Source organism: Musa acuminata, chromosome BXJ2-5 (assembly GCF_036884655.1).
Source record: "Musa acuminata AAA Group cultivar baxijiao chromosome BXJ2-5, Cavendish_Baxijiao_AAA, whole genome shotgun sequence".
Taxonomy (NCBI): domain Eukaryota; kingdom Viridiplantae; phylum Streptophyta; class Magnoliopsida; order Zingiberales; family Musaceae; genus Musa; species Musa acuminata.
Genome location: NC_088342.1, coordinates 47,417,660 through 47,443,366, shown reverse-complemented (window position 1 = coordinate 47,443,366; position 25,707 = coordinate 47,417,660). Strand labels below are relative to the sequence as shown.

Genomic DNA, 25,707 nt, shown 5'->3' with positions numbered 1-25,707 from the left:
ATATATCCTAATTCCATGCGAGGTATAAGCCCATCAAATCTCCTTCATTTTCACTTTTTTTTTAATTTTTATTTTTCAGCGTTGGAACGAGGCCATGTAAAAAGTACTGACTTTTTCCTTGTCTTCTCAGACGCAGCTGTGGCACCTTCGAGGACTTATCGATGTGGTTGCGGCGTCCCGCCCTGATCCCTACACCCGGTCAGTATCACTGCTCATCAAGTAGTATCGTGTTATTGCTGTCGCCGTCGTCTCTTCTATCGGTAGCTGTCATATATTTCCTTCCAATCAGCTTACTTGCAGGCCGACAGGCATGCAAGTGTTTCCCTCCATCATTATAAGCGTGCATCGGTCACTAGAATTGTTTCATCATATATCATCGTCGTCATCTCTTTTTTTCTTTCCGCCTTTGCCATTGACAGATGGTTTTTTTTTTTTTATATCAAAACATTCCAAATCCCATCACTATAGAGGCAGGCTTATATGGTTACGAAACCAAACCGGTGGTGTAGATGGATGGCAACACCGTGCCAACCATCCTTGGAGTGGCTGAGAAACTGAGCCCGGTCGTCGAATTTGTATAATGACGCCGTGCAAAGTAGGCAGGCAGGCAGGCGGGAACGTCGTCGTCAATCGTGCCTCCAGCCTTTTTGATCGTTCCAACTCACCCAGCCATAAAAACCATTGACCACCCTGTCTCCCACATCGCCGCTTTTGACCGCCCCGGCGTCGTCAAGCCATCGTCAAGCAATTAATGTCTCATTAATAAAACCCTCACCGCTCGACGCCGACCACCGAACAACAACCTGGGTCAAAAGGCATTATTAGCGCGGCCGTCCATCGTATCGGGGGGGTGTATATATACATACATATATATGGCACGATCCAACGGTCCTGATTCAACTTACAACTGCGCAAATGAACGTGGGAGTCATCCAACGCTCCTAGGGTTTTCTCTTGGGTTCTGCTGCGTTTCCCTTATTCCGTGCGAGTTTTCATTGGTTCTTGCATCATTATATTACCTCGTTTCTTTGTTTGTCTTCGCCAATCCCGCCTTTTCCCCATTGAAAATGACGTCCGGTAGGCATCGAGTCCCTTACTGCTGCTGGCCAATAGGCTACAACTCGATTCTTTTTCCTGTGTCTTTTATCCGATTCTCGGTTGATTAAAGAAAGGTTGCATCTTTGCAGCGGTTTAGGTTCGCTATACTCCTTGGGGTTGGGTTCGGTTGGATGATAGAGGAGGGTGCCAAGATGAGGGGCGGAGAGGATGCGCCCGCTGGCCCGCCCTCCGGCGTCCGGAGAACTTTTTGGAGGTCTTCGTCATGGTCCTCATCACGGATCGCCGCGCAGGACCATTCGAAAGATTCCACCTCCGAGGACAGCAACTCGGCCGATGCTCCCTGCCCGCCTCCCCCCTTCACTCCAAGATCGCAGAGCCACAAGGCCCGCTCGTGCCTCCCTCCTCTCGCCATCGCCCGCCGGAGCTTCGACGAGTGGCCTAAGCCCGGTTCCGATGACCTCGAGCAATGGCCCCATCCGCCCACCCTCGGTGCCAAGCCCGACGAGGGCTTAAAGCCGGATCATTCTTCGCTAAGGACCCCAGGTACGAGAGATCAGATCGCTTTCAAGGAGTGCTCCAAGGTCGCAGACCATGTCTACCTCGGCGGAGACTATGTTGCTAGGAACAGAGAAATCCTTCGCCAGCACGGGATTACCCATGTCCTCAACTGTGTTGGTTTTGTTTGCCCCGAGTACTTCAAATCAGACCTCATCTACAAGACTCTTTGGTTGCAGGACAGCCCGTCGGAGGACATCATTAGTATTCTGTATGATGTGTTCGATTACTTTGAGGATGTGCGGGAGCAAGGTGGGAGGGTGTTCGTCCATTGCTGCCAGGGTGTTTCACGGTCGACTTCTCTGGTAATAGCTTACCTGATGTGGAGAGAAGGGCAGAGCTTCGATGATGCATTCCGGTTTGTGAAGACGGCAAGGGGGATCGCCAACCCCAACATGGGCTTCGCTTGTCAATTGCTGCAGTGCCAGAAGAGGGTCCACGCCATCCCCCCGAGTCCCGCTCCGGTGCTGACGATGTACCGAATGGCTCCGCACTCACCGTACGATCCTCTGCATCTCGTCCCCAGGATGTTGAACGATCCATCTCCTGCCGCTTTGGATTCCCGGGGAGCATTCATCGTTCATGTCCTCTCATCCTTGTATGTGTGGATCGGGAACGACTGTGAACCCGCGATGGAGGAGGATGCAAAAGCTGCCGCCTTACAGGTGGTAAGGTACGAGCGGGTTCAGGGGCCACATGCCACGGTTGAAGAAGGGGAGGAGCCCTCGGAATTCTGGGAGGCCTTCTCGAGTGCACCCCCTTCGGAGGAGGAGGAGGGCAGGGAGACGAACGAGGAACGGGTTGAATCAGCTGCTAAGATGATCGCCGGTGCGAGGAGAGTGGAATCCTATGATGCTGACTTCGAGCTTTTCCATGGGGCTCTCGCCGGAGGTATCATCCCACCGTTCTCTTGTTCGGGACAGGGGCAGGAAAACCATCTTCCTGCAAGAGAAAGCGACTGGAGCTTATCGAGGCGTAAGTTTCTCTCTGAAACCAATGTTCAAGGTTTATTCAGATTCTCATACTGATAGAGAAAAGCATTTAGCATCAACCTCCCCTCGTTATTAATTCCCTTCTCTTAATTATCTTTCCTCGGATTCGAGCATCGCGTCTAAGTTCGGTTAACTCACCTTCAGTTTCTCCTTCGACTTGCTATGTGTGCCTTCTTCCCTTACATCTTCTCCTGCTTCGTTTCACTTGCCTCAGCCGATGCTACCGCTCGGTACCCCAAGCACTGTTAGGAACCACTGAAGCACTATCCGAAAGTTGTCGCTTCTCCTTCCGAGTGGCTCGTAAATTCAATCGCTGAAACAAGAGGACACTAACACTAAGTAAAATCTCTTTAAGTCCATCGTCTGGTCATTTAGAAAGTGTCAAGGAAAGTATTTCATAATGATATTCCTAGCAACAATCATGGGTTTAAATAGGCGTCTGGGTGAGGTGAGGCGAGACGAGGCTCGAGCGCCTCAAGTCTTGGCCGAGCAATGCGCTTTACTGAAGCGTCGCTTGGCGCTCGCCTGAACACAAGGGTGCCTCGAATGAGTGCTCGGTTCAAGCGAAGCAATCGAACCAAACTTTTAAGTTTGGTTCGATTGAATAGTATCTAATTGGTTTGATTGAACCGACCAAGCTCAAGCGATTGCCTGGTTCCTCTGTTATCGATGGGCGTGTTCAATGACCTAGCTTTTATGTGTCATTCCCTCCGCCATTGATGCTTCTATGTGTAACTCCTTCCATCATCGAGGGAGAGGATCGTATCTTGCTCTATCATCGACGAACACCTTTGAAGTTTCCTTCGCCCTCAACGTTGATGTTCGCAGCTTCCTTCGACGTTGCTATTTTAGTCAATAGCTTCCTCCATCGACGTTGCTATTATAGTCAACAACTGACTCTTTCATCATTGTTGTTATCGTCTGAAGCTTTCGTCGTCGTGCTATCGTTCATAGCTTCCTTCATCGTTGTTCTTGTCGTCCATAGCTTCCGAAACCATCGTAATCGATGTTCGAAAGTTCCTTTGCCATCGCTACCCTCTCCTTCCCCATTTTTCACTATTAGCAACTCTTTTATCTCATTTAATATTTTAGAACGTCTCGCTTCGTTCGAACAAGCACTTAGCATTTTTTAAATCATTGGCAACAATACTTAAAGACTACAAATAGTTTGGTACATGTGTTGAGAGTTTAAACTCTCAATGCGGACTGTTGAGAGTTTAAACTCTCAACGCGGACTGTTGAGAGTTTAAACTCTCAACGCGGACTGTTGAGAGTTTGCAAGACATCTTAAACTCTAGATTGTTTAGAGATCACCACTTGTTTTGTTATTTGGTACCACTCTAATCGTGGGCTTTGAAGTAAGGACATCCATCATATGCTTTGTGCATGTCTGGTGGCGAGCCACCTGCACAGAATGGATTTACTAATCAAAGCGGTAAGCGAAAAGAAAAATGTTATAAGCAGGAAGTATATTATAATACAAGATAGCAAAAGATCAACATATGGTGGTGACAATATTTAATGTTGATGGTTGGATTAAAAGGCAAATGAATGCAAGTGTACCTATGTCCATGAATTAAAGCCTACCTGATAGAAGTCATCTTGATGGTTCTCTAGCTTCTCGGCCCCCCCAAACTTGGTACAAGATGCTCTCCTTTGTTCCATGGGGTTGCAGATACACTCCCCTTTGCTACAGTACCATCAGAACAAGTTCTCCGGAGTGGATCATCAGGGTTGTGGTCTCTTCTGCTCTTATCCTCTCGTAAAGCAACACCAAGTTATTCTGTCGAGCACTAATGGGGAATCTCCATTAGCAATCAATCCATCCATGGCCAAAAAAAAGGACAGGAGGCTCTTCCCCCTCATCAACCCAGCTTTCGAAAAGCTTGGATGCTCTGGGCCAGCAACATTATTCTTTGGAATCAATCAATCAATCGCACTGACGCCTCAAAGCTAAAAAAACAATAAAGAGAATCAGAAGAAAGAATGAGCCACGCAGAAAGGAGGAAAAAAAAAAGGCAAATCTCCGCATCCCGGCATTCGAAGAAAGCAAGAATTTTTCTGCGAGCAACGTAGGAAGAAGGCCACCGGCCGTCGGAAAGGGTAAAAGAAAGAGATTTTGAGATCAAAAAGCCAGGATGTACCGCTTCAGCAACTCGGTGATCGGGTGCCTGAACCTGTTGACGCTCCTGGCGTCGGTCCCGATCATCGGCGGCGGGCTGTGGATGTCGAAGAGCTCGGCGACGTGCGAGTCGTCGCTGCAGACGCCGCTCCTGGTGCTGGGCTTCGTGGTGCTCCTCGTCTCCCTGGCCGGCTTCGTGGGCGCGTGCTTCAACGTGGCCTGGGCGCTGTGGCTTTACCTCCTCGTCATGCTGCTCCTCATCGGGACCCTCCTCGGCCTCACCGCCTTCGGCTTCGCTGTCACCGCCGGCGGCGGCGGGGTCCAGGTCCCTGGTCGCCCCTACCACGAGTACCGCCTCGACGACTACACCGGATGGCTCCGCCGAAGGATCACGGAGCGGCAGTACTGGAAGGCGGCGATGGCATGCGTCGTCGGGTCGAAGACCTGCGCCAAGATCGCTCTCTGGACGCCTCTGGACTATCTCCAGCGAGACCTCTCCCCGATACAGGTAACGCTCGGCAACTCTCTATCCTCATCTCCTTCTCAGATGAGTAGCTTCTGTCACTACGACCACGAGTCAAAACTCATCGGAACGATCGATCGTATCTGATCCGACGCTCACCGTCAACATGCGATGCAGTCGGGCTGCTGCAAGCCGCCGACATCGTGCACCTACGGCGCCGGGGGGGTGGTGATGGCGCAAGACGAGGACTGCTACCGGTGGAACAACGCAGCCAACGTGCTGTGCTACGCCTGCGACTCGTGCAAGGCTGGCGTGCTGGAGCAGGTGCGGAGGGACTGGCACAAGCTGTCCGTCCTCAACGTCGTCGTCCTCATCTTCCTCATCGCCATCTACACCATCGGCTGCTGCGCCTTCCGCAACGCCCGCCGCGCTGAATCCGAGTATCCCTACGAAGAGAACCGGATGTCGAAGATACGCCCTCGCTGGGACTACTTCTGGTACTCGGACCCACTTTGCTACTCTCCTCTCTGCTCCAAGCACGGCAGAGATACTAAAGCAGAACTTGTGTCTCGTTGCAGGTGGAGGTGGTTGCGGGACAGAAGAGAACAGCTCTACTAGCGACTTTGTTGTCTTCTCCATGCAGTCAGCCAGCCAGCCAGCCAGCCAGCCAGCCCATGGCTGTATCACAAGTTTGCAAGGTTCAGTTGTCTGTGAAGGAACGGAGCTGTCGATGGTTGCAGCTTCATGTTGTTGACATAAAACATCAGACTTGATCTGTAATCTGTATGAAAATGTTTCACAAGTTGATGCTGAGGGCCATAATAGCTGATAGAGTGGATATGTAATCTGTATGAAAATGTTTCTTCGTTTTGTTGTATGCGTGAAAGAGATGAATCGTCTCCATCATAGCCAGTGTTGTGATGCCGTAATGCCTTGTGTGTGAGCATTTGTGCTTGTGATCCAAAAAAGTTGCAAGCTAAAGGAGACTCGATTCACGACTCGAAAGAGGTAGGAGAATACCTGAAGAGTTTGTGGGATTGGTCGAGCAATTGATCGATCCCCCGGTAGAAGCTCAGCAGAAATAGAAACAAACACTAAAGATCTCAACTCACCTAATGACGGACGAGTTGAAGCTGCAGAGCACGGAGTCGCCGGTGACAGACATCCAGAAATACAAGTAGTCTTTTATGTGCCACCACCAATGAAGTGTCCATAGATAGATCAGCCATTGGCGCCGTCCTTCGTCCTTGGAGCAGCTTCATCTGCGAGAAGAGCAAAAGTTATCAAAGACAGGAATCTGATCTGAAGCCCAGCCTCCTCCAACTCCAATTTACATGTCTTTGTCAAGAACACACTACCGGGGCGAGCCAAGATCGAAACCAACAAATCATCTTTGATTATCGAATCTTTAGCCTGCGCCAAAGCCACCGTCGACATCACCGCAGGGGTGGCTGAGATTGGAGCTGAAACTGTCCTCTCTGTAGTCGCATGGGGATCCTGCCTCAAGAAGCCACCGGAATCCCAATGCGGGAATCGCCGGAAAGATACTGCCACCTCTGTAGCTACGGCCACGACTACCATATCTAATGGAAGGCGACCTGAAGCCATCGGCTTCAAAGTTCAAACCACAATCAAACAGGCCATGACGGTGTGCAGCCATATCTAATGGAAACCACCGCCATGCCGGAAATGGCTTTGATAAGAAGCCTTTTACAAACTAGAACAGAAAAAAGAGGGCGACCAGGAAAATGCAACATCTTAATTTGGATTTCTCGGATATGGGACAGAATTGAGGTGATTACCTGCGAGGGAACGGCGAGAGGAGGAGCGGTGGAAGTCACGGGGACCGAAGTAAGGTTCCCACCACCGCGGGGCAGACGAGGAGCCGCGGCTGTCGCGAAGGGCATCCCCGACTCTCGTGCTTCAAGGAGTCCTTGAGCACCTAATCCTTGCAATTCCAGGGTAATGGTTCGGGAAGCATCAACGTTCTCAGAACCCAATGGCATCGAGCCGGCGCCATGAATCCGAGGAGGCCTCCTTCAACCCAACGGCCTTCCTCGGATCTCAGCCAACCTAATTCCCTAAGCTTCCCGCCGGTCGGCGGATCTGAAGAAAGAACACCGAGAATTACATTTTCTTTAGGGTTTCGCCTCTTGTCGGTCAAGAAAAACAAAATCTGAGCTATTTTACATCGAATCAAACCCAGAGACCGGACGAGGAGGAAAGAACACGGAGACAAGATGGATCTTACCCAGCCTCGACAGAAGCAAAAGCAGAGCCTTCTTCGTCGACTCGGAGGAACATAGAAGAAAGGAAAGGTGCCAGGGGACCTTCGCCGGAGGCCTCGATCCTATGTTTTGTTGTCGGTGGGCGACGGACGAAAAGGGAGAAATCAGACGACAGAGAAACCAACCCGCGAAAAGATTTCAATGCCCTCAGCAGGCGCCATCAACACGAATTCAATCCCCTCCGCCTTCGCTTTCTTTAATTCCTACTCCTTTTTTTTTTGGTTTTTGGGGGTGAATTCTCCGTCATCTTTCGTTCGTCTACCTTTGTTTCCTCGACTGGTCTCGCCCTTTCCCTAAAGCACGATCCGACCGTCAATCATCATCCTACGGCCACGATAAGCTCGGGCTCGCAAGCGCGGAGCGAATGGGGCAGGCTCGTAAATTCGGGCAAATCGACGGGTTGCGAACCAGCTCGCTCGCACACGTATCCACTCGCACGTGCTGACGGTTGCTCGAGGCGAGATGGCCGGAGGGGCCCAACGCGGGCCGTCATCTTCTCCTCTCCGTCTCCCCTCTTTTGAATTAAAAACCGTTCGATCGTCTTAATATATTTCAGTCTCGCTAACAAAATAACAAAATTAAATTTATGAATAACAAAAGACATTCACAAATGAAAGTGATACGGGATTGATAGGAAATATGTCGTCTGTTAATCACATATCATATCATGTCTGATACGATTTATTTTGAGCCCAAGAAACGTCTGACACCATACGTCGAGTCAGAATCATACCAAAAAATTGTTTCATCTGTCCCGTCTCAAGAGCTCGGGACGATGCCGTCTGACGACGATCGATCCGTGCTGCCGTGGTCAACGATTGCATCTAATCTCATAACTATTTTTGTTTAAATTATATATTAATAAGATTTATTATTCTATTTGTATTGTGCATAGAAAAGCTAAAGAACCCTCATCACATCAAACACTCGAATCAGTGATGAATTCCCATCGAATCAAAACATAAAATAACTGTTAATGAGCCTGTAACCATCTGCTACAGGTGATGAGACCACTTCTCCTCGAAAGCTTCGTTGGAAAGGCAGAACCTAACATGAACATAGAAAGAGCAGCTGCAAAGCTGCTTTCTCCTGATCACCTTAATCATTAGACAGACATGGGGTTCGCTTTCCTGCACAATTTATCTCAGGACTAATCAATCGGTGGCTTTCTTTTGCTGAAACTCTACGGCAGCTATAATACTTGCATTCCAATCCGCAAAACACAACAAATTAGCAGGTGCACTGAATGAAACACTCGACAACTCTGCCATGTCAAGCTACTACTACTGGGCAACGTAAAGCAGACAGGGAAACCAGAACGAAAGAGCATGATTCTTCCTCGGGCGAAGGCCTTCTTCGCCAGCCATCATTCTCCATGATGCTTTTGGTGGAAGGATCACTGCCACCCATGTCATCTTCACACATGGATATTGGCAACCATGTCAAGCAAAATAGCTGGAGCGTCCTATTAAGTTTGGTGCCGGACGCCATCCCACGACCCACCGCTCTCCCCATCCTCCCTCCTCCTCCTCCTGCATAAAATGCCCCTCCTTCCTCGGCTCCATGCACCGACGCAGCAGTGAGCAGAGCATAAGACAGCAGCATAACACTGCAACCATGCAACGCTTCGGCTGTGCCGTTACCGCCTTCCTGTTTCTTGCCGGACTGGCCGGGGAAACCTTTGCTCAGTCGGCGACATCTCCGGCTCCTGCAGGACCGACCAACATCACGGCCATTATGGAGAAGGCAGGGCAGTACGGTACGCTCATCCGCCTCCTCAAGAGCACCCAAGTCGGCGACCAAATAAACAACCAGCTCAACAACTCCAACACCGGCCTCACCATCTTCGCGCCCACCGACAACGCCTTCTCCAGCCTCCCATCCGGCACGCTCAACTCCCTCACCGACCAGCAGAAGGTCGCGCTGATCCAGTTCCACATACTTCCCACCGTCATCTCCGCCTCCCAGTTCCAAACGGTGAGCAACCCCGTCAGAACGCAGGCCGGCGACGCCAGCAACGGGCGGTACCCATTGAACGTGACGACCATGGGAACCCAAGTGAATCTATCGACGGGGGTCGTCGACGCCACCATCGCCAACACCATATACTCCGACAGCAAGCTCGCCGTGTACCAGGTCGATCAGGTGCTCCTTCCCTTGGAGATCTTTGGACCCCCGGCTCCTGCTGCTGCTCCTGCACCAGCCGAAGCCAAGAAGCAGAAACCAAGTCCTGTCGCCGAAGGCCCTTCCACCCCTTCCACCGACGCTACCGATGCCTCCGCTAGTGTGAACCTGAGCCGGAGCGCATCTGGAGGCGGCGTTATGTTTGCAGCCGCAGCTATTTGGCTGTGGTGGAGCTTCTGAGTGCAACCGCAACTATTGTGTTCAGCAGTTTAGGCGAGTGTGAAGCACCGCAATGTTTTGGTGTCCTATCTTTGCTGTGAGTTTTTGTACCGTCATTTCATTCAAAATCACGAGATCCATGAATAAGAAACAGAGTGATAGCATTTCCCCCTTTGTGCAATCAAAGGATCTAACTGTTGGATTCGTCTTCTTTCCGATTTCTGGGTATGAACCACAAATGCACACACAGATCATCAAGTCAACCTATATGGGATGCATTGACTTCCTAAGAAGTCATGGCGAGATGTATTCATCAAGCTAATTCTCCACCACCATATGTTGATCGAACATCCTAACTCGCAGTTCATATGATCCATGGATCAAAATCTCATGTCGCCAACGCAAAAATCACCAACAACTTTCGTTCGGTACCATCTTATTCACACATTACACGCTTTACTCTTAGAGGCAAAACTACAAACAGATCAAAGGCATCATTTTTTTGGGTCCAATTATCTTGTACAACCGTGTTCCGGATCCTGACATATGACACCTTCTTTCTCACACAAGCATATGCACGAAATCAAGGAGCGAGTCCGATGTCGGCATGGCAGCAAACATCACCTGGAGAGAGGAACGCCTCAGTCATCGCACGCCAGCGGCTGCAGCGCGCTAATCTTGATGAAGTACTTCTTCGGCGCCTCGCCGTTCCCGGAACCCGAGACGGAGCTATCGGACCCAGCCTGTGTGGAGGCGCCGTCGTAATGTCCGACGCCAACGAAGTTCTTGCACTTTCGACAGGACAACTTGGTCTTCCTCCTCAGCAACCCCCACGAATGCCTCGACTCGAAGTAGGGCCAGCAACGGAGCTCCTCGACCTGCGAGAACCGGCTCTCGTCCACGGCAACGAAGGAAACGATGCCCTTCTTGGCGGATTTCCTGTACTTGGAACCGATGTTGGCGGTGTCCCGATCGGAAGAGCTCAGATTCAACGCGTACCCACAAGATCCGCAGCTGCATCAAAACAACACAAAAGCGACAAATTTACCAGTCCGACTTGCGATCGCGACTGAAGAGACGGATCGATTAGGAGGTCGACGCAAACCAGTAGGTGACGGATCGAGGAGAGAACGCCGCTAGGGTTTGGGGTTGTTCGTAGTCGCTGCGCAAAGACATCGGTGGACGATGGCGAAACGGTTTCGGAGAGACGGTGCCGTTGAAGAGATAAAGAAGGCGAAGCCGGGTTCTGTTATTTATGGAACCAGAGAGGACATGGGCGGCGAGTTGCGCGGCGGCAGTGGCGGTGGAGGTGGGGGATGGGGACGAACGTGTACCGGCCGACATATGTAGTTGATCGTGACGGGTGGCCATGGGTGATGGACGGCCTCGATGGGCTTTAACGATGCGTGCATCTGGGACGGATGGGAGCTTCCTTGTAGCGATTCGCAGAGACGGTGCATGCGCGGAGAGGGATCGCGATCGACGTGCCTATGTGCATGATTTGTCGCACTCGAGTCCGGGACATGATCGGATTATAAACGGGTCCGACGGGATCCATTGGATTAGGATATAATGCTAATGTTCTACATGCTAACTAAGCATAAGTACATGTCACAAGTGGTAGTAGTTAGTGTGCTTTATGCTCAACTTAAAACAGATACAAGATGCGGTTAAACACCAGCCTTACTCTGGTCGGCCAGTAGCGGCAGCGGCAGCGGCAGCGGCAGCGTCTTTGCTCTTCCCAAACTCGTGCACTTTGAGGTGAAGCTCCGCAGCCGCGATCAAGAAATGCACCGCCTGCACCGGCTTCAGTATCTCCACCAGCCCCTTCAGCGTCTCCAGCCTCAGCTGATCCGCCCTCTGCAACACCTCGTTCATCCTGTCCCGTTTCCTCTTCATCTCCTGCTCCATGGAATCGGCTTCTACCTCCTCTGACTCCGCCAACGCATGCGTCAGCTCCACCATCCGTGCGTCCGCCACCGACTCCTGCACCTGCGCCTCCTCTTCAGATATCTCCTTCTCCAGCCGCACCGTCAGCCGGTGGAGCCCATCGATGCGCTCCAGCTGGTCGGGGCTTAGGTCGGCCAGGTCGCGCGTGGGGTTGCCGACGATCAGCTCGAGAAGCCGGGGCTCGAACTGGAGGCCGGACTTGGAGTAGAGGAGGTGGAAAGCCATGGTGGGCCGCCAGCCGCCGGCCCAAAGGAAGAGGTTCTCCGTGGAGGACGTCCACGTGGGGTTGAACATGGGGAGCACGTCGCGGCGGACGGAGGCGGCCTTGGCGCAGTAGTAGTACTCGTAGTGGCCGAGGACCCGGTCAACGAGGGGTCGAAGCCGGAGCTCCTCGCCGGCGGAAGCGGCTGCGGTACGGAGGACTTGCAGGTCGCGTTCTTGCTCGGCGAGCCAGCACTCGAAGAACTTGGCGAAATGCTCAGGGGCGCGGGGCTCGTTGCGGGCTGCAGCCGTCTCCTCTCCGCGTTGTTGGTTCTCGTTGGCGGAGCTCATGGTGCACTCGAGCGGGGTGGTGGGGGGGGGGGGTGGTTGGTGGTGAGTATGGATGGAAACCCCGGAAGGCTCGGTTCTTATATAGAAGGTGGGCCATGTTGATTTGCGTTGTGGGGCCCAGAAGGTGCTTCAACTGGCTGTTTCGGCTCGTTGGGAGGGGCTCTGCGCCCCTGGAGGGAACGGAAGAAAACAAGAAGTGTTTTGTTGACCAAGTGGATGGTCATCAATCTCGCCACGTCATACGGTGACGAGATGCAGCGCAGCCTTTCTGAGTGAAGCTTTAATGGCGAAGGTCGGGAGGTAATGCGGAGGCAGCGGACCAGTGGGCGAACCCAGCGGAGGAGATGTCACATGGGCCCTTCTTTCCAGTTCGTGGAGGCGCCGGCGAGAGGGAGATGCATCTGGGTTAGCTGGTAGGTGAGAGGGGAGGTATCCACGTCTTCGACAATCTTTATCCTTTGTCCTTTGTCGATAACAGTGGCGAGAATAATACTCTGACCTTATTACACGGTCGCCGAGGAGACCATTCCCGGTGCCTCTGGCCGTGGTTTCTGCAGGTGGTCTTGGATGGCCTCACCCAGAGGAACTGGATTGCTTATCTCGTCTTTAAAGCATATGTGTAACTGGCCAGACATCATGAGGTCAGCTGATTGAGATTTCCTTGTTCGAAAAAGAATGGAACACCGTTCCCTCAGTGTTCCATCTCCATCTCCATCTCCATCTCAATTTTATGGTGTGACTGAGTTGCATTAAAGCACGGGCTATAAGATCCACGACGAAGAAAAAACCCTTCTTTTGGCTCGATCTTCCATGTTCGAGTCTGAGGTGGTGAGTACCAAATGACTCCTTGACTTCCCCTCCTATCTAAATCAAAGATATCCGATGTCTAATCGAGATAATTATTTAGATAAACGAACCTATTCCAAATTCAATTTGAATAGACACATCTTGAATTGGATTAATGTAGATCCTAATCCTACTATTATTCTTTGCTGCATTAGTAATCCAGAGACTGGCAGCGTGGATAAGGTTGACCCAAACCCGGTGATCGTGACCGCGTATCCGACACGTACGCCGGCCCAATTATTCTTTGGTCTCCCTCACCCCACCGGTGTGACCGTCGCGGTCGCCAAGGGACACAGTCGGAGTTTCGATCTGACGGATGACTCTTGTCCACGTGTACTTTGTGATTCACGAACCGGGGCATTACCTTCACCAACAACGTCGCCGTTACGAGATCGCGACGGCATTCTCCATGGAAACCCTTGACGAGGTCTCTTTCGCCACCCAAAGCGACGGCCACGATCTGGGGCCCTCTTGCTGCGGGTGGGTGCGTTTGTGGGCTTCGGTCGTGTCGGTAACGAAAGGTGTTCTTCTGATGAGGGGGAGGTATCCCTATCCTTTCTCGGAGAGTCACTCGAAACCACTGTGACAGTTAAATCGCGTCCATTTCGCGGCGCGCCTCCTCGTCTTCGCCGTCTTCGATCCTTTATATTTGCCGGGAGCCCCATTTGGTCGTGGATGTAAGCAAGGACGGTGGAATTTTGGAGAGAGAGAGAGAGAGAGGATGGGGAGCTACAGGTGCTGCATCTGCTTCACGAGGAAGTTCCGGTGGAGCGAGGCGAAGCCCGCGGAGGACGTGCGGGACGCTTTCGCGACCTACGCCGAGGGCGGAGCCCACATGACTGCGGATCAGCTCCGTCGGTTCCTAGAGGAGGCACAGGGCGAGGCCGGGGCCACCGCCGTCGACGCCGAGCGGGTCATGGAGCGCGTCCGCCAGCTCCGCCGCCCCTCCCACCTCGCCAAGCTCTCCAAGCCGCCCTTCACCCTCGACGATTTCCACCACTACCTCTTCTCCGAGGAGCTGAACCCTCCCTTACAACCGCAGGTCTGCTCGCGCCTCTTGTAGATCTCTTGATCCTGGTGGTCTGCTTGGCCCCTGTTGTTGTTACCTTCGATGGAGGTGTAGTATTTGTTGAAAGTTGGTCCATGATTGCTTCTGTCTTTGGATTAAAGACGACAACTTTAGAAGAACTGTACAAGTCATATTTAGGAATCGAAATCACATAGACTTGAGCAATTAATTCTTGTGAATTATGATGCATTCTAGTCGATGCTTGTCGTGGAAGATGTTCCTTTTATGTTCAGTAAATGTTGGAAAAAAGAATCTAATGTGATACTCTTTTGTATGCTATTTATGGTAGAATTACAAGCCTCATTTATCTTATTGCTAAGATACTGGTTGATCAAGATATTAAAAACTTGTAGATCTGTTCTTTAGGTTTCAAATGTTACCATCTCAGGCTACTTTGTTTCTTTCCCTTACATGCTGCTTGTTTAGGTTTGTTTTTTGTTTTTAATGTTCTTTGATTACCTGATATTATGCTTTGATCTTTTTCAGTGATAAAAATTGAAACAAATACATTGGAGAAACTGATTCTGTGCCAGTGGTGCTAATGGAAGAATCCAATATCCTAATTGTTTTATCCAGAACTTCATGTTGAACTATGCTGATGATATTATTACTATTGTGTTTCCCTTCCAAGTGATAATAAATTCTGAACAACTAAGATATTATGACACTTCAATTTCCTGATATACTGTTCAGCCTATAGCCATGACTTGCAGGTTAATATAACTGTACTGCTTAAATCATAGCTCAGAAATTTTTACATGTTAGCATATGAATACTTGATACTAATGCAGGTTCACCATGTTATGACGGCTCCACTGTCCCACTATTACATATATACAGGCCACAATTCATACTTGACGGGAAACCAGCTCAGTAGTGACTGCAGCGATGTTCCAATTATAAGAGCACTTCAGAGAGGTGTGAGAGTAATTGAGCTGGATATATGGCCAAATTCTGCAAGAGACAATATCAATGTTCTTCATGGAAGGTATACTGGTGTGATGCCTGGTTTCTTCTTAAACTTTTCTATCGGATCACTATTTAGAGAAAATTGTGAAAAATAATATATTGTACCTAGTATTTTTTTTATAATATAGCATACTATATATGACATGGCCTGATAATTCTCTTTTGTATAACGTTTATGATTCTCAAATCGACATTATTGTTAGACACAGTGGAACAGATCCACAGAGTTTGCAAGTTCTCAAGTGGTATATCTTTGTTTTTGTTCATCCATATGATTTGGTTGATTCTCTGAGAGTAATTTAAAATGCCTTTTATTAAGATAAAAATTGGCATACTGAAGAACAAATGCCACACTTCTTTTTTGATAATTCATTGTCTTGAAAAAAAATGCAAACTAATGGTCCACAGGCAAGTTCCTTCCGTTCTGTATCAAATATTTTTTTCCTCTACTCTAATTAACAGCTCTATACGTGTGTGTCCCATTTCCTCCTCCTATTTAAGCTGCTTGGTTGATGCTGCTGCTAATAAGGTAACTAGGTTCAGTATGTTAATAACCAAAGACATGAAATTGCGCTTAATGTTAATATGCAGCTATTGGTCACTTCTTTGTATTTAAGTGCCTTAGCTTACCTTCTAAAAAATTTGTTATGTAGGACATTGACTTCTCCTGTGGAGCTTATCAGATGTTTAAAATCCATCAAAGAGCATGCCTTTTCAGCATCTCCGTATCCTGTTATCATAACTTTGGAGGACCACCTTACTCCTGATCTCCAGGCTAAAGTAGCCAAGGTAGATTCTTTTTTCTCCTCAATGAAAATTTTCAACCGTGTATTTTCAATTCATCTTTTAACTTCTAGCAAAACATTTCTTTAGATGGTCATGGAAACATTTGGAGACATGCTGTACTACCCTGACTCAGAAAGTCACAAGGAATTCCCTTCACCAGAAGCTCTGAAGAAAAGGATTATCATTTCCACCAAACCACCAAAAGAGTACCTTGAAGCTAAAAGTTTTAAGGAGAAGGATTGTGATACTCAAAAAGAAAATGATTCTAATGAAGAAGAAGCGTGGGGAAAGGAGGTTTCAGATATACAAACTGAATTTGAATTAGCTGATAAGGTGTCAAATGATGTCTAATGCACTTCCATCTGATGTCTAATATTCACTGTGTATTTAATAGCCAGTTTCTTATTAATGAGATTGCTCAGGATGAAGAAGTTCAAGATGAGGAACTTGCAGATGATGATGATGATAAAAAAGAGCGTCAGAATGCACCGCCTGAGTACAAATGTCTAATCACCATCAGGGCAGGGAAACCTAAGGGTCACATGAGCGAAGCACTAAACGTTGATCCAGAGAAAGTTAGACGATTAAGTCTGAGTGAGCAAGAACTTGTCAAAGCTGCAGCGACACACGGAGCTGATTTACTAAGGTCCTAATTTTGTTAAGTGTGCATTCCTTTTCAAATCTTGTTTGATTTCTCTTTTCTTATTGCAAAAAATCATTCGGACAACAATAACGGGAGGCCACTTTGTAGATCTTTTTCCTATCATCGAGCTTTATCATGAGCAATTTTACTAGCCAATCTAAAATCCAGCAGAAGTCTTTATTGTTTTTGATAAAAAGACTACTGTTTCTAATATATTCTTGTCGGATGTTCTTTTGCCAATCCTCACACCCCTGATATATTTTGACACACCCGTTTAATTGGTTTATCTTTGGGCCTCTTTTGGAAATATCCATGAGCTTCATACTACCTCAAATCAGCTCCCATCACATGCAAAATTAATTGGAAAATATCAGAAACTTCCTCTATTTATATATTTTTAGTAATCTGTTGGTAGTTTTAGCCCATGCAAAGATTTTTAACTTGGATGGAGCATGCATGTTCACCCGAATGTTACTTGTTTTCTGAGAATCTGTTAGTCTGTTGATATAATTGTCATTTTATTTTATAGGTTCACTCAGAAAAATCTTCTCAGGATATATCCAAAGGGCACCCGCTTTAATTCTTCTAACTACAATCCATTCATTGGTTGGATTCATGGTGCTCAGATGGTTGCATTCAACATGCAGGTATCTCTAGTCTTGAAATACTGATCAAAATACATGATGAATATTTTCTTTCCCGTCTTATGCCTTCTCGTCATTCGTCATCTATGGGCACCGCATCCACAAGTATCTGAACTTAGAACCTTTCTTAATATGTGGAGGGCAACCGACCAATAGGCTAAGATTCCATCTGTTTGGAGTCTGGAAATTGTGTGATTTAACAAGTTTTGATGTCAGATCAAGTTACATTGAGACTCCAATTTTCCAACTGCGATGTCCAAACCATGCTGCTGGCTGCCAAAAAAAATTTACAAGGATTTGTGGTATTGGTTTCAAGTACATAATAAGTCATTGCGCATCAAAATGGCTTCACTTAGTCTTTCATGGCAAAACCTTCATCAAGTAAATTTTGTTTGAATCCCTTTAGGAACACTGTGCTTGATATTCTATTGCCATTTCTTCTGTAGGGATATGGCAGGTCGCTGTGGCTGATGCATGGATTTTATAAAGCCAATGGAGGTTGTGGGTATATAAAGAAGCCTGATTTCTTGGTGAAGGCTGGTCCAAACAATGAGGTTTTTGATCCTAAAGCCGTCTTACCTGTAAAGAAAACTTTAAAGGTGATAATTGTTTTCTTCATACATTTTTCTTTTGCATCCCTTTCTTTTTTTGTTTTTGATCAGAAGTTGAAATTGTTGATAAAGTCAATATTTTTGGACAGGTAAAAATTTATATGGGAGATGGTTGGCGTTTGGATTTTAGTCAGACACACTTTGATGCATATTCTCCTCCAGATTTCTATACAAGGGTAACATATACAAACTATTAGTTTGTTTCAGATTTAATGTATTTTCTTTTCTCCATGGACTAAAGCTGAGGGATGTTGCTCTCGAACTTCAACAGGATGATGGTTGATCTGATTTTGCTGCAATTGTTTGGTAATTAACAGGTAGGGATATCTGGAGTTCCAGCTGACACCGTGATGAAGAAAACAAAGACAATAGAGGACAACTGGACACCGGTTTGGGATGAGGAGTTTACCTTCCCTTTAACTGTACCTGAACTGGCTTTGCTTCGTATTGAAGTACATGAGTATGATATGTCTGAGAAGGATGACTTTGGTGGACAGACTTGCATTCCTGTTTCGGAGTTGAGGCCAGGGATCAGGGCTGTGCCACTTTTTGACCACAAGGGCAACAAATTCAATTCCGTAAAGCTGCTGATGCGATTCGTGTTTGTATGATGATGCTGTTTGAAGTTCTTCCTACCGCAACCTGATTCGAATTTGTGTGATAGCACTTTCTATCTGCATTTTAGAAACAGTTGGTGTGATCACATGTTACAATAGCATGAGGAATTCACCTGTCTCGAAATTAATCATGCAAGTGATGCTTATCGGATGGTTCTGCTCTGTTGTACACTGGGTAGCCAGTCCCATCAACTTTGATATCTGTTATTTTTTTCAGTGAAAATATGCTATTTTCTTTCCTAGTCGCAGGTAATTGTTGCCGAGAACAATGGGCCTATATATGCAGCCATGAAATGATCATGAAGCTCCCTCCCTTGATGATGAGTAGTTGTGCATAACAATGGAAGTCGTGGGAAAATGGTGAGTGCATCATGTTTCTAATGCCATCATCAATATCTGCTAAAGCTAACTATTATCATGGTATCTAGAAATATTGGGAGAGTCCTAACCTGGTTTAATTGTTTTGTCTGAAGCTGGAGATGAATTCTTATCTAAATCTCAAATGGTTGACTTGCTCCAACTCCTTCTCTTTGTGGTGGTTGGTGGATTTGAAGTTGCTATCCATTTATGCAGTGTTTCTGATGTCTGACAATGGTCAAATGTATACTGATTAAAGAACTTAGTTGCCAGTGGAAGGATCAACTCCTCCACATTGGAGATTGTCATAATAGAAAAGAAATTTCTGCAACAAAGTTTCAGATATTATATATTATGTCAGGTTCAAGTTCTCCATGAATCAAAAGGATACAACAAATAGAATCATCACTGTGCACAAGGAAATAATAAACCTTGACTTTGAACTTTGAAGAATCTTCTTTCAGTTGATTAGGTTGGAACAACTGCATGAGTCAAATTGCATTTCATCACACATAAGTGGCACTGTTTCTGTTTCTGTTTCTGTTCTTAGAGAAGAGGTCTGGTGGCCACACTTAATCTCACTATTAAACTGGTGGAAGTGAAATAACACTGTTCAAAAGTTTCCAGTGATTTGTTTTCTCTCTCCTTTTTGTGATATTATTAAGGCTGTCTTGTTTGAGATGAAATCTAATTAACTCACTGCTTATAAAAAAAAAACTAATCCAATAGTTCAAGAAAACTTGCCTTGTACTCTTCAAAATTATGACAAATCCTGAGATGCATTAATCATATTTTTGCCCTGAATCATTCAAATATTTGACTTTGACTGAGGATACATTTATATTGTGAATGTTACTATCTATTAGTGGTTCACTGACACAGCTCTTATCTTCTAGGCATGTCACTTTTCAACATTCAACTCCAACATCATTTATCATACCATAAAAAGACCTTTCGAGTGTATTCTTAAAGACTTGCACCTGAATATACTCGCTTGATCAAATCCTCTAAATTTTAATTTTATCGAGGGATCTCCTCAAATATGTCTCCACATATCTTTTATAGGGTCTCGTATCGACTCTCCTAGTTTTTCAATATCTCAATCTCACGAATAAAGTTTGATTTATTCCGAACCTCATCTGGTATCAAATAAAAATAAAAATCGTATCATCTATATAATTGTTTTTGGGTCATCCTAATTGTCCCACTCCAGCAACATATGATAATAAATCTAGGGAAAGAAACAAAGGACCGAGTATTCTACTGGTATTAATTCTCCACCTCTCATACCACCCATCTCCTCATAAACATAGAACACGGTGTGGGGCCCGGAAAGAGACTCACCACCCACCCCCTCTAATAATATTTATTGTAATGTACCATTGGGTAGTGCGAGGTCAAGCTTCCATTTTCTTACATTTGAACGTAGATTTCTTATCCAAAAGCCGACCGTGGCGGCCGATGACTTCGTGGTCAAACTAAACCTTGTCACACTATTTGTCTGCAACCATCGTCTCTTTCCACCTAAACAACATTCATCATGTCGATTTGTTTGCTAAACACTCGAGTGTGTATCATATGGCCTTTATATGGTCTGACCGATTCGACGTATTATATATCATGCGTAGCATTTTTTATCTTCGCATGCCCGATTAATCTGCCCGCTCGAACCCGAAGACTGGATTTAGATTCGGTTGCGATCGACACGCGTTGATTTCGTGACTCGGGTAGAGGAGCGCTGTGTGCAGCGACTCGGCAAACGATTTGGAGCACGACTCTGTGGCGCGGTACGCTCACCGAGCGTGCTCGAATCTTTGGTGGGGGCTACCTCGGTATTCGACGCTGCCTGCGGCCCACGGCATTCCCATTTCCCGATGAGCGGTTTCTCCCCACCTCACGCCACCCCACCAGTTACCCACCTCCTTATCTCCCATCTGACCAATAAAATATGTGGGACCCACATGGTCCCGGACCCTCGTCCGGCCGCAGAGGGGGAAACGAAGATGAACGGTTCACGCGTGTCGACCGAGCCACTCGAAGTCGCCTCGGATTCAACGTGGCCTCCTCCCACGGACGCTGACGCCGCGTGGCCCGCTGTGGACGGAATCCCAGACGGGAATTCCCACGGGGGCACACGGCGTCAGTCATCTCGTCGTTTCATTTTGTGTGTCGGGGTTTGGACCGCGCCTCGTTTCATTTCGTTCTCATCCGGAGAGACGGGTAGGAAGAAGGCAGCTTCCTTCCCGGAGTCGTCTTTTTGACCCGAGCGCAGTTCCCACCTGCTTCCCTCATCTCTCTCTCTCCCCGTGGAATTATTGCGACCCATCCCACATCCGTCCCTACAGAATATAAAACTTCATATCGGCCCCTCTCAGGGGCGTTTATGAGAGAATCTTACGTGCGACATTATGAGTTATGGGGTTCCGCAGGGGTCATTATGCAATTTTAAATGTGGATTTGCCTGACAAGCATAATTGACACGGACTCCCACTCACGCCTACAAAAGGAGACGAAAGGCCAAAGCTTTCCTCGCAAATCACGACCTCCTCGTTCCCTTCGTTCCCTCACACTCGCATCGGCTCTCGTACGCATCCATTCTCATAGGTTTCATCGTGGCGTTCGATTTGTTGCCTCTTTTTGGTTTTTGACGGAGTTTTGTTGCTTGATGTAGGTGGAAGAGAGGACATGTGTGGCGGCCACCGGAAGCTCTCCTCGCTGCCCAACGACCCCGCGGCGGGATGCGGCGCAGAGGCCATGGAGACTTCGTCGGAGGCGGCCGCAGTGCTCCTTGAGCTCGCCGCTTCCGACGACCTCTCCGCCTTCAGGCGGGCGGTGGAGGACGACGGCCAACCATTGGATGCCGCTGCCTCCTGGTACGGCCGCTCTCCTGGCCGGGGAATGGGTTACCAGCTGCGGACGCCGCTCATGATCGCGGCGCTATACGGCAGCGCCGCCGTGATGGGCTACATCCTGTCCGCCCGCCCAGCTGAGGCCGTCCGCCACGCCGACTCCGACGGTGCCACCGCCCTGCACTGCGCTGCCGCCGGCGGCTCCGCGGCTTCTCTTGAAGCCGTTAAGCTCTTGATCGGCGCGTCTGCGGACGTCGTTGACGCCCTCGATGCGGGCGGGAGCCGCCCCGGCGACGTTATCGCCCGGCAATTCTCGAGCACCGTTGCCAAGTCCCTCGAGGTCATCTTAAAAGCTACTTCTTGCCCGAGGGTTTCATCACCGAGCAGAGAAGAGCAAGCAAAACAGGGGGAGAAGAAGGAATACCCGCCGGATTTGACCCTCCCCGACATTAAGACCGGGATCTACGGCACCGACGAGTTCCGGATGTATACCTTCAAGATTAAGCCGTGCTCTCGCGCGTACTCCCACGACTGGACGGAGTGCCCCTTCGTCCACCCCGGCGAGAACGCTCGGCGCCGAGACCCAAGGAAGTACTCCTACAGTTGCGTGCCGTGCCCCGAGTTCCGGAAAGGTTCTTGCCGGAACGGCGATGCTTGCGAATATGCCCACGGCGTGTTCGAGAGTTGGCTTCACCCGGCGCAGTACCGGACCCGGCTCTGCAAGGATGAGATTGGCTGCAACCGCCGGGTCTGCTTCTTCGCCCACAAGCCGGAGGAGCTGCGGACGGTGAACCCCACTGCAGCATCGGTTGCCGGAATGGTGTTGCCGTCGTCATCACAAGGCCTTTCCTCTTTGGACATGGCCATGGCCTTGACGCTGATGCAGCAGCCCGGCTCCCCCATGTCCCCGTCGGCTTCATCGGGCATAGGGTCCGCAGCGGCATGGATGAATCAGACGGGCGGCGTGGTGACTCCTCCGGCCTTACAGCTGCCGAGCAGCAGGCTCAAGGCTTCGCTGAGTGCCAGAGACTTGGATTTCGACCTCAAGTTGCTCGGATTAGAAGAGTATCAGCAGAAGCTTGTCGACGAAATCGCAAAAACGGCCTCTCCGCGGGCCAGCTGGGGAACGAACAGCTTAGCCGCGGCAACCACTCGAGCTCCAGACTACACTGATCTGTTGGGTTCTGTCGATCCATCGCTGCTAACCCAATTGCAGGGGCTCTCCGCGAGGAAGAAGACGGGGCCTCAGATGCAATCCCCTGCTGCAATCCAGATGCACCAGTCTCAATTGCTGTCTGGATACGGTGGCGGCCTGTCTTCTTCCCCTCCTGTTAGCGCCGCATCGTCGTTCGGGCTCGACCACTCACTGGCAAAGGCCATCATGAATTCCAGGGCTTCCGCGTTCGCTAAGCGCAGCCAGAGCTTCTGCGACCGAGGGGCGACCGCTGGTCGCCAATCGACACTCTCTGCCATGTCGACCGCGGCATCAGCGGCGGCCCCGCCGTCGCTCCTGTCCGACTGGGGCTCGCCGGACGGTAAATTGGACTGGGGTATTCAAGGAGAGGAACTGAACAAGCTGAGAAAGTCGGCATCTTTCGCCTTCCGCAGCAGTCAGGCCGCCATCGGAGGGGTAGCTCCAGCCACCGGCGCAACGAACGAGCCGGATTTGTCGTGGGTGCAGTCTCTGGTGAAGGATGGACCTGCGGCGCCCGTGGGCCGTCCTGGCATGGGCAAGCAGCAGAACCGGTATCAGCTCAACGGCGGGGGCGACTTGTTCTCTCCATGGGCAGAGGAGAAGATAATGGCATAAGAACACGGCGAGGGCAAACGATTACCTTTCCCCTCTTCCTTCTGACCTGTTCTTTTCTTCGTTATATATATATTTTTTTTGGGAATCCATTACAGCTTTATTATAGCAGGCGAGTCCGTAGGGAAATCTGAGCTTGCGGAAAGACCGCGCCTGCAAGTTCTTTCATTCATAAAAATAGCTTAAGAGAATGTCTTCATAGGTAGAAAGAAGATGGGTATCTGTAGAGATGAAGAACAACTTTCAATCAATGAGCTTTTGTCTAAATCTTGTTGTTTCTAAATCTATGAAATATATTGCTTACTATATGACGATGACATTATGAATTCAATGATGTGGGAAGTGCATGTTTTTCCACTTGCATTATTATATCCTCAAAGCCCATGATCGAAATGTCCCTTCAAAGGCCTCTCAGCTTTTTCTTCAATGAGATGATGAAGATATCCAAGAATCTGCGTCGGATGTGACTTCAGAAGACTTCCCCTGGTGGTGGATGATAACACCGTTGAACCCACGCGTCCGTTCGAGTCATTCGAAGCTTTCCTTCAAATTGGTGGGGACCAAAATAGCTGAGTTAAGTATCATTCATGTCCTAATCAAATTTATTTTAATCTCATATGTAGTAGATTCAAGGAAGAGAGAGGGATCTCAAATGCTCTGTCGCTGTCTCCAGTGCAACTACTGTTTCCATCTCACCATGCCGGATGGGATGGCTCCTTGGTAATGTTTCCGGGTGCCTTTCCTTTTAGGCGTCTCAGAACAATGCGTGGTTGCGTCAGCGAGAGAGTGGAATAGGGTAATGGTGGGTCGGTGACGCAAAAGCCAGCGCACTCGGCGGACACTGCTGACCAGCAACTTGCGTGGCGGGACCCCTCCGTCTCATCATCTTCTTTCTATCTATCGATCGGACAGTCAAAACAGGGTGAGAGAGGCACTGCAGATTGGATCGTCCTCGTATATCTTCCACCTGCAAGTATACGAACGAGCCTTCTGAGCATCGTCTTTGGCGTTCTCTATCATGCAAATCTACCGCATGGCGCTGTGGGAGCATCACAGCTCGCGACAGGGAAGGGCACAGAATCTATGGAGGCTGTAGGCCGACATGGTCGCGAAAGAGGAGGGAGGGGCGGCGGCTAAGAATCTTTCGTCTTATCCAATAGGCAATCACGGATAGCGGAGTCACCTCTGTCGCCAACCCTTTGTCGCAGTGAAACTCATCCGGCGGGGCGCGGTACTGCGCTGACAGATTCTGGACGCAGGTGCCTGTTCTTCATCATCTTTCGAGTCAGGACGTGACGTAAGGTTAATTATGCTGGACAATTTTTCTAGATAACATTTAGACGATATTTCCGCAAAAATATTTACATTTTAAATATTTTTCAAACGGTTACCACATTTTATTTTATTTTATTTTTTAAAATTATATCTCTTTATTTAAAAATTACTAGAACTATCGCTCCTCCGCGGCCCCTCTTCTATCGTCGTCATGACCTCTATTGCTATCACCGTATATCTATTCCCCTTCTTTTTCCTCTCCTCAAATCCGAGGAGAAGAAGACGAGACATAAGCTGACTTATATCTATCCCCTTTGTTTCGCTCCTCTCCAAATTCGAGGAGAAGAAGAGGAGGCATAAAAGAGAGAGAGAGAGTCGTGCTACAATGATACATCACTTATATCTACAATGATACGTGACCCACGGCGTGGCTTTGATAATGTGTTTATTGATTTCACCTTGGCTACTAATTCCAATTTTGAACTAGTGTTCGAGTATATGATCTCATGACTTGATACCTGCTCCGCAAACCTTAAGCCGTTGTCGCGTGGTCAATATGACTCAGTCTGACTGGCGACATCCAGTACCATCTTGGGGACAAAGGTCTCACATGATCAGGTCGAGCTCGGATCTGGTGGGGACGCACCTCTTTTGCGAGCTCATCCACCTTTGCCATCATCGAGTTCCTGCACATAGGCCTGGGTCGGGATGAGGAATGATCCCCACTCTAGCCCCTCCAAAGCTCAAAGTTAGTGGCCTCTTGAAGTTTTTCTCGATCCCCCTCGTCAAGATGTTAGCGAGGGTTTTTATTGTTGTTCCTGGGGGTCGATCATACATGACCTTTGTCAACGACTGACCTGGCGAACGTACCTTTGTCAACGACTGACCTGGCTAACGTGAGGAGGGTTGA

At 48.6% G+C, this 25,707-nt stretch overlaps 6 protein-coding genes across 9 annotated transcripts; 5 read left to right on the top strand and 1 right to left on the bottom strand.

Moving 5' to 3' along the window:
• The first annotated feature begins 15 nt into the window (after positions 1-15).
• Positions 16-4,536, top strand: LOC135613131 (protein-tyrosine-phosphatase MKP1-like). Of its 2 annotated transcripts, none has more exons than XM_065110163.1 (3): positions 16-198; positions 1,188-2,589; positions 4,224-4,536. In XM_065110163.1, the coding sequence occupies exons 2-3, from the start codon at positions 1,230-1,232 to the stop codon at positions 4,370-4,372; spliced, it is 1,509 nt and encodes a 502-aa protein (XP_064966235.1). In that variant the 5' UTR covers positions 16-198; positions 1,188-1,229; the 3' UTR covers positions 4,373-4,536. The 2 variants fall into 2 exon arrangements, with proteins under 2 accessions (XP_064966235.1, XP_064966237.1); XM_065110165.1 differs by lacking the exon at positions 16-198 and adding an exon at positions 945-1,077.
• A 58-nt stretch (positions 4,537-4,594) lies between these two features.
• Positions 4,595-6,097, top strand: LOC135613132 (tetraspanin-6-like). Of its 2 annotated transcripts, XM_065110167.1 has the most exons (3): positions 4,595-5,236; positions 5,369-5,688; positions 5,770-6,097. In XM_065110167.1, the coding sequence occupies exons 1-3, from the start codon at positions 4,745-4,747 to the stop codon at positions 5,807-5,809; spliced, it is 852 nt and encodes a 283-aa protein (XP_064966239.1). In that variant the 5' UTR covers positions 4,595-4,744; the 3' UTR covers positions 5,810-6,097. The 2 variants fall into 2 exon arrangements, with proteins under 2 accessions (XP_064966239.1, XP_064966238.1); XM_065110166.1 differs by having other exon boundaries at positions 5,369-6,097.
• A 2,719-nt stretch (positions 6,098-8,816) lies between these two features.
• LOC135613134 (fasciclin-like arabinogalactan protein 11) lies at positions 8,817-10,008 on the top strand. Its single transcript, XM_065110169.1, has one exon. The coding sequence runs from the start codon at positions 9,043-9,045 to the stop codon at positions 9,841-9,843; it is 801 nt and encodes a 266-aa protein (XP_064966241.1). The 5' UTR covers positions 8,817-9,042; the 3' UTR covers positions 9,844-10,008.
• A 222-nt stretch (positions 10,009-10,230) lies between these two features.
• LOC135613133 (protein DOG1-like 3) lies at positions 10,231-12,335 on the bottom strand. Its single transcript, XM_065110168.1, has 2 exons — positions 10,928-12,335; positions 10,231-10,836 (listed from the first exon to the last, which is right to left on the bottom strand). The coding sequence occupies exon 1, from the start codon at positions 12,322-12,324 to the stop codon at positions 11,506-11,508; it is 819 nt and encodes a 272-aa protein (XP_064966240.1). The 5' UTR covers positions 12,325-12,335; the 3' UTR covers positions 10,231-10,836; positions 10,928-11,505.
• A 1,380-nt stretch (positions 12,336-13,715) lies between these two features.
• On the top strand, positions 13,716-18,751 carry LOC135613130 (phosphoinositide phospholipase C 6-like). 2 transcript variants are annotated; one of them, XM_065110161.1, is made up of 9 exons: positions 13,716-14,212; positions 15,031-15,227; positions 15,862-15,997; positions 16,082-16,327; positions 16,417-16,640; positions 17,167-17,284; positions 17,728-17,880; positions 17,982-18,068; positions 18,210-18,751. In XM_065110161.1, the coding sequence occupies exons 1-9, from the start codon at positions 13,892-13,894 to the stop codon at positions 18,501-18,503; spliced, it is 1,776 nt and encodes a 591-aa protein (XP_064966233.1). In that variant the 5' UTR covers positions 13,716-13,891; the 3' UTR covers positions 18,504-18,751. The 2 variants fall into 2 exon arrangements, with proteins under 2 accessions (XP_064966233.1, XP_064966234.1); XM_065110162.1 differs by lacking the exon at positions 13,716-14,212 and adding an exon at positions 14,728-14,952.
• A 2,553-nt stretch (positions 18,752-21,304) lies between these two features.
• On the top strand, positions 21,305-23,839 carry LOC135613129 (zinc finger CCCH domain-containing protein 33-like). The gene is made up of 2 exons (XM_065110160.1): positions 21,305-21,450; positions 21,538-23,839. The coding sequence occupies exon 2, from the start codon at positions 21,552-21,554 to the stop codon at positions 23,523-23,525; it is 1,974 nt and encodes a 657-aa protein (XP_064966232.1). The 5' UTR covers positions 21,305-21,450; positions 21,538-21,551; the 3' UTR covers positions 23,526-23,839.
• Positions 23,840-25,707: the final 1,868 nt, after the last annotated feature.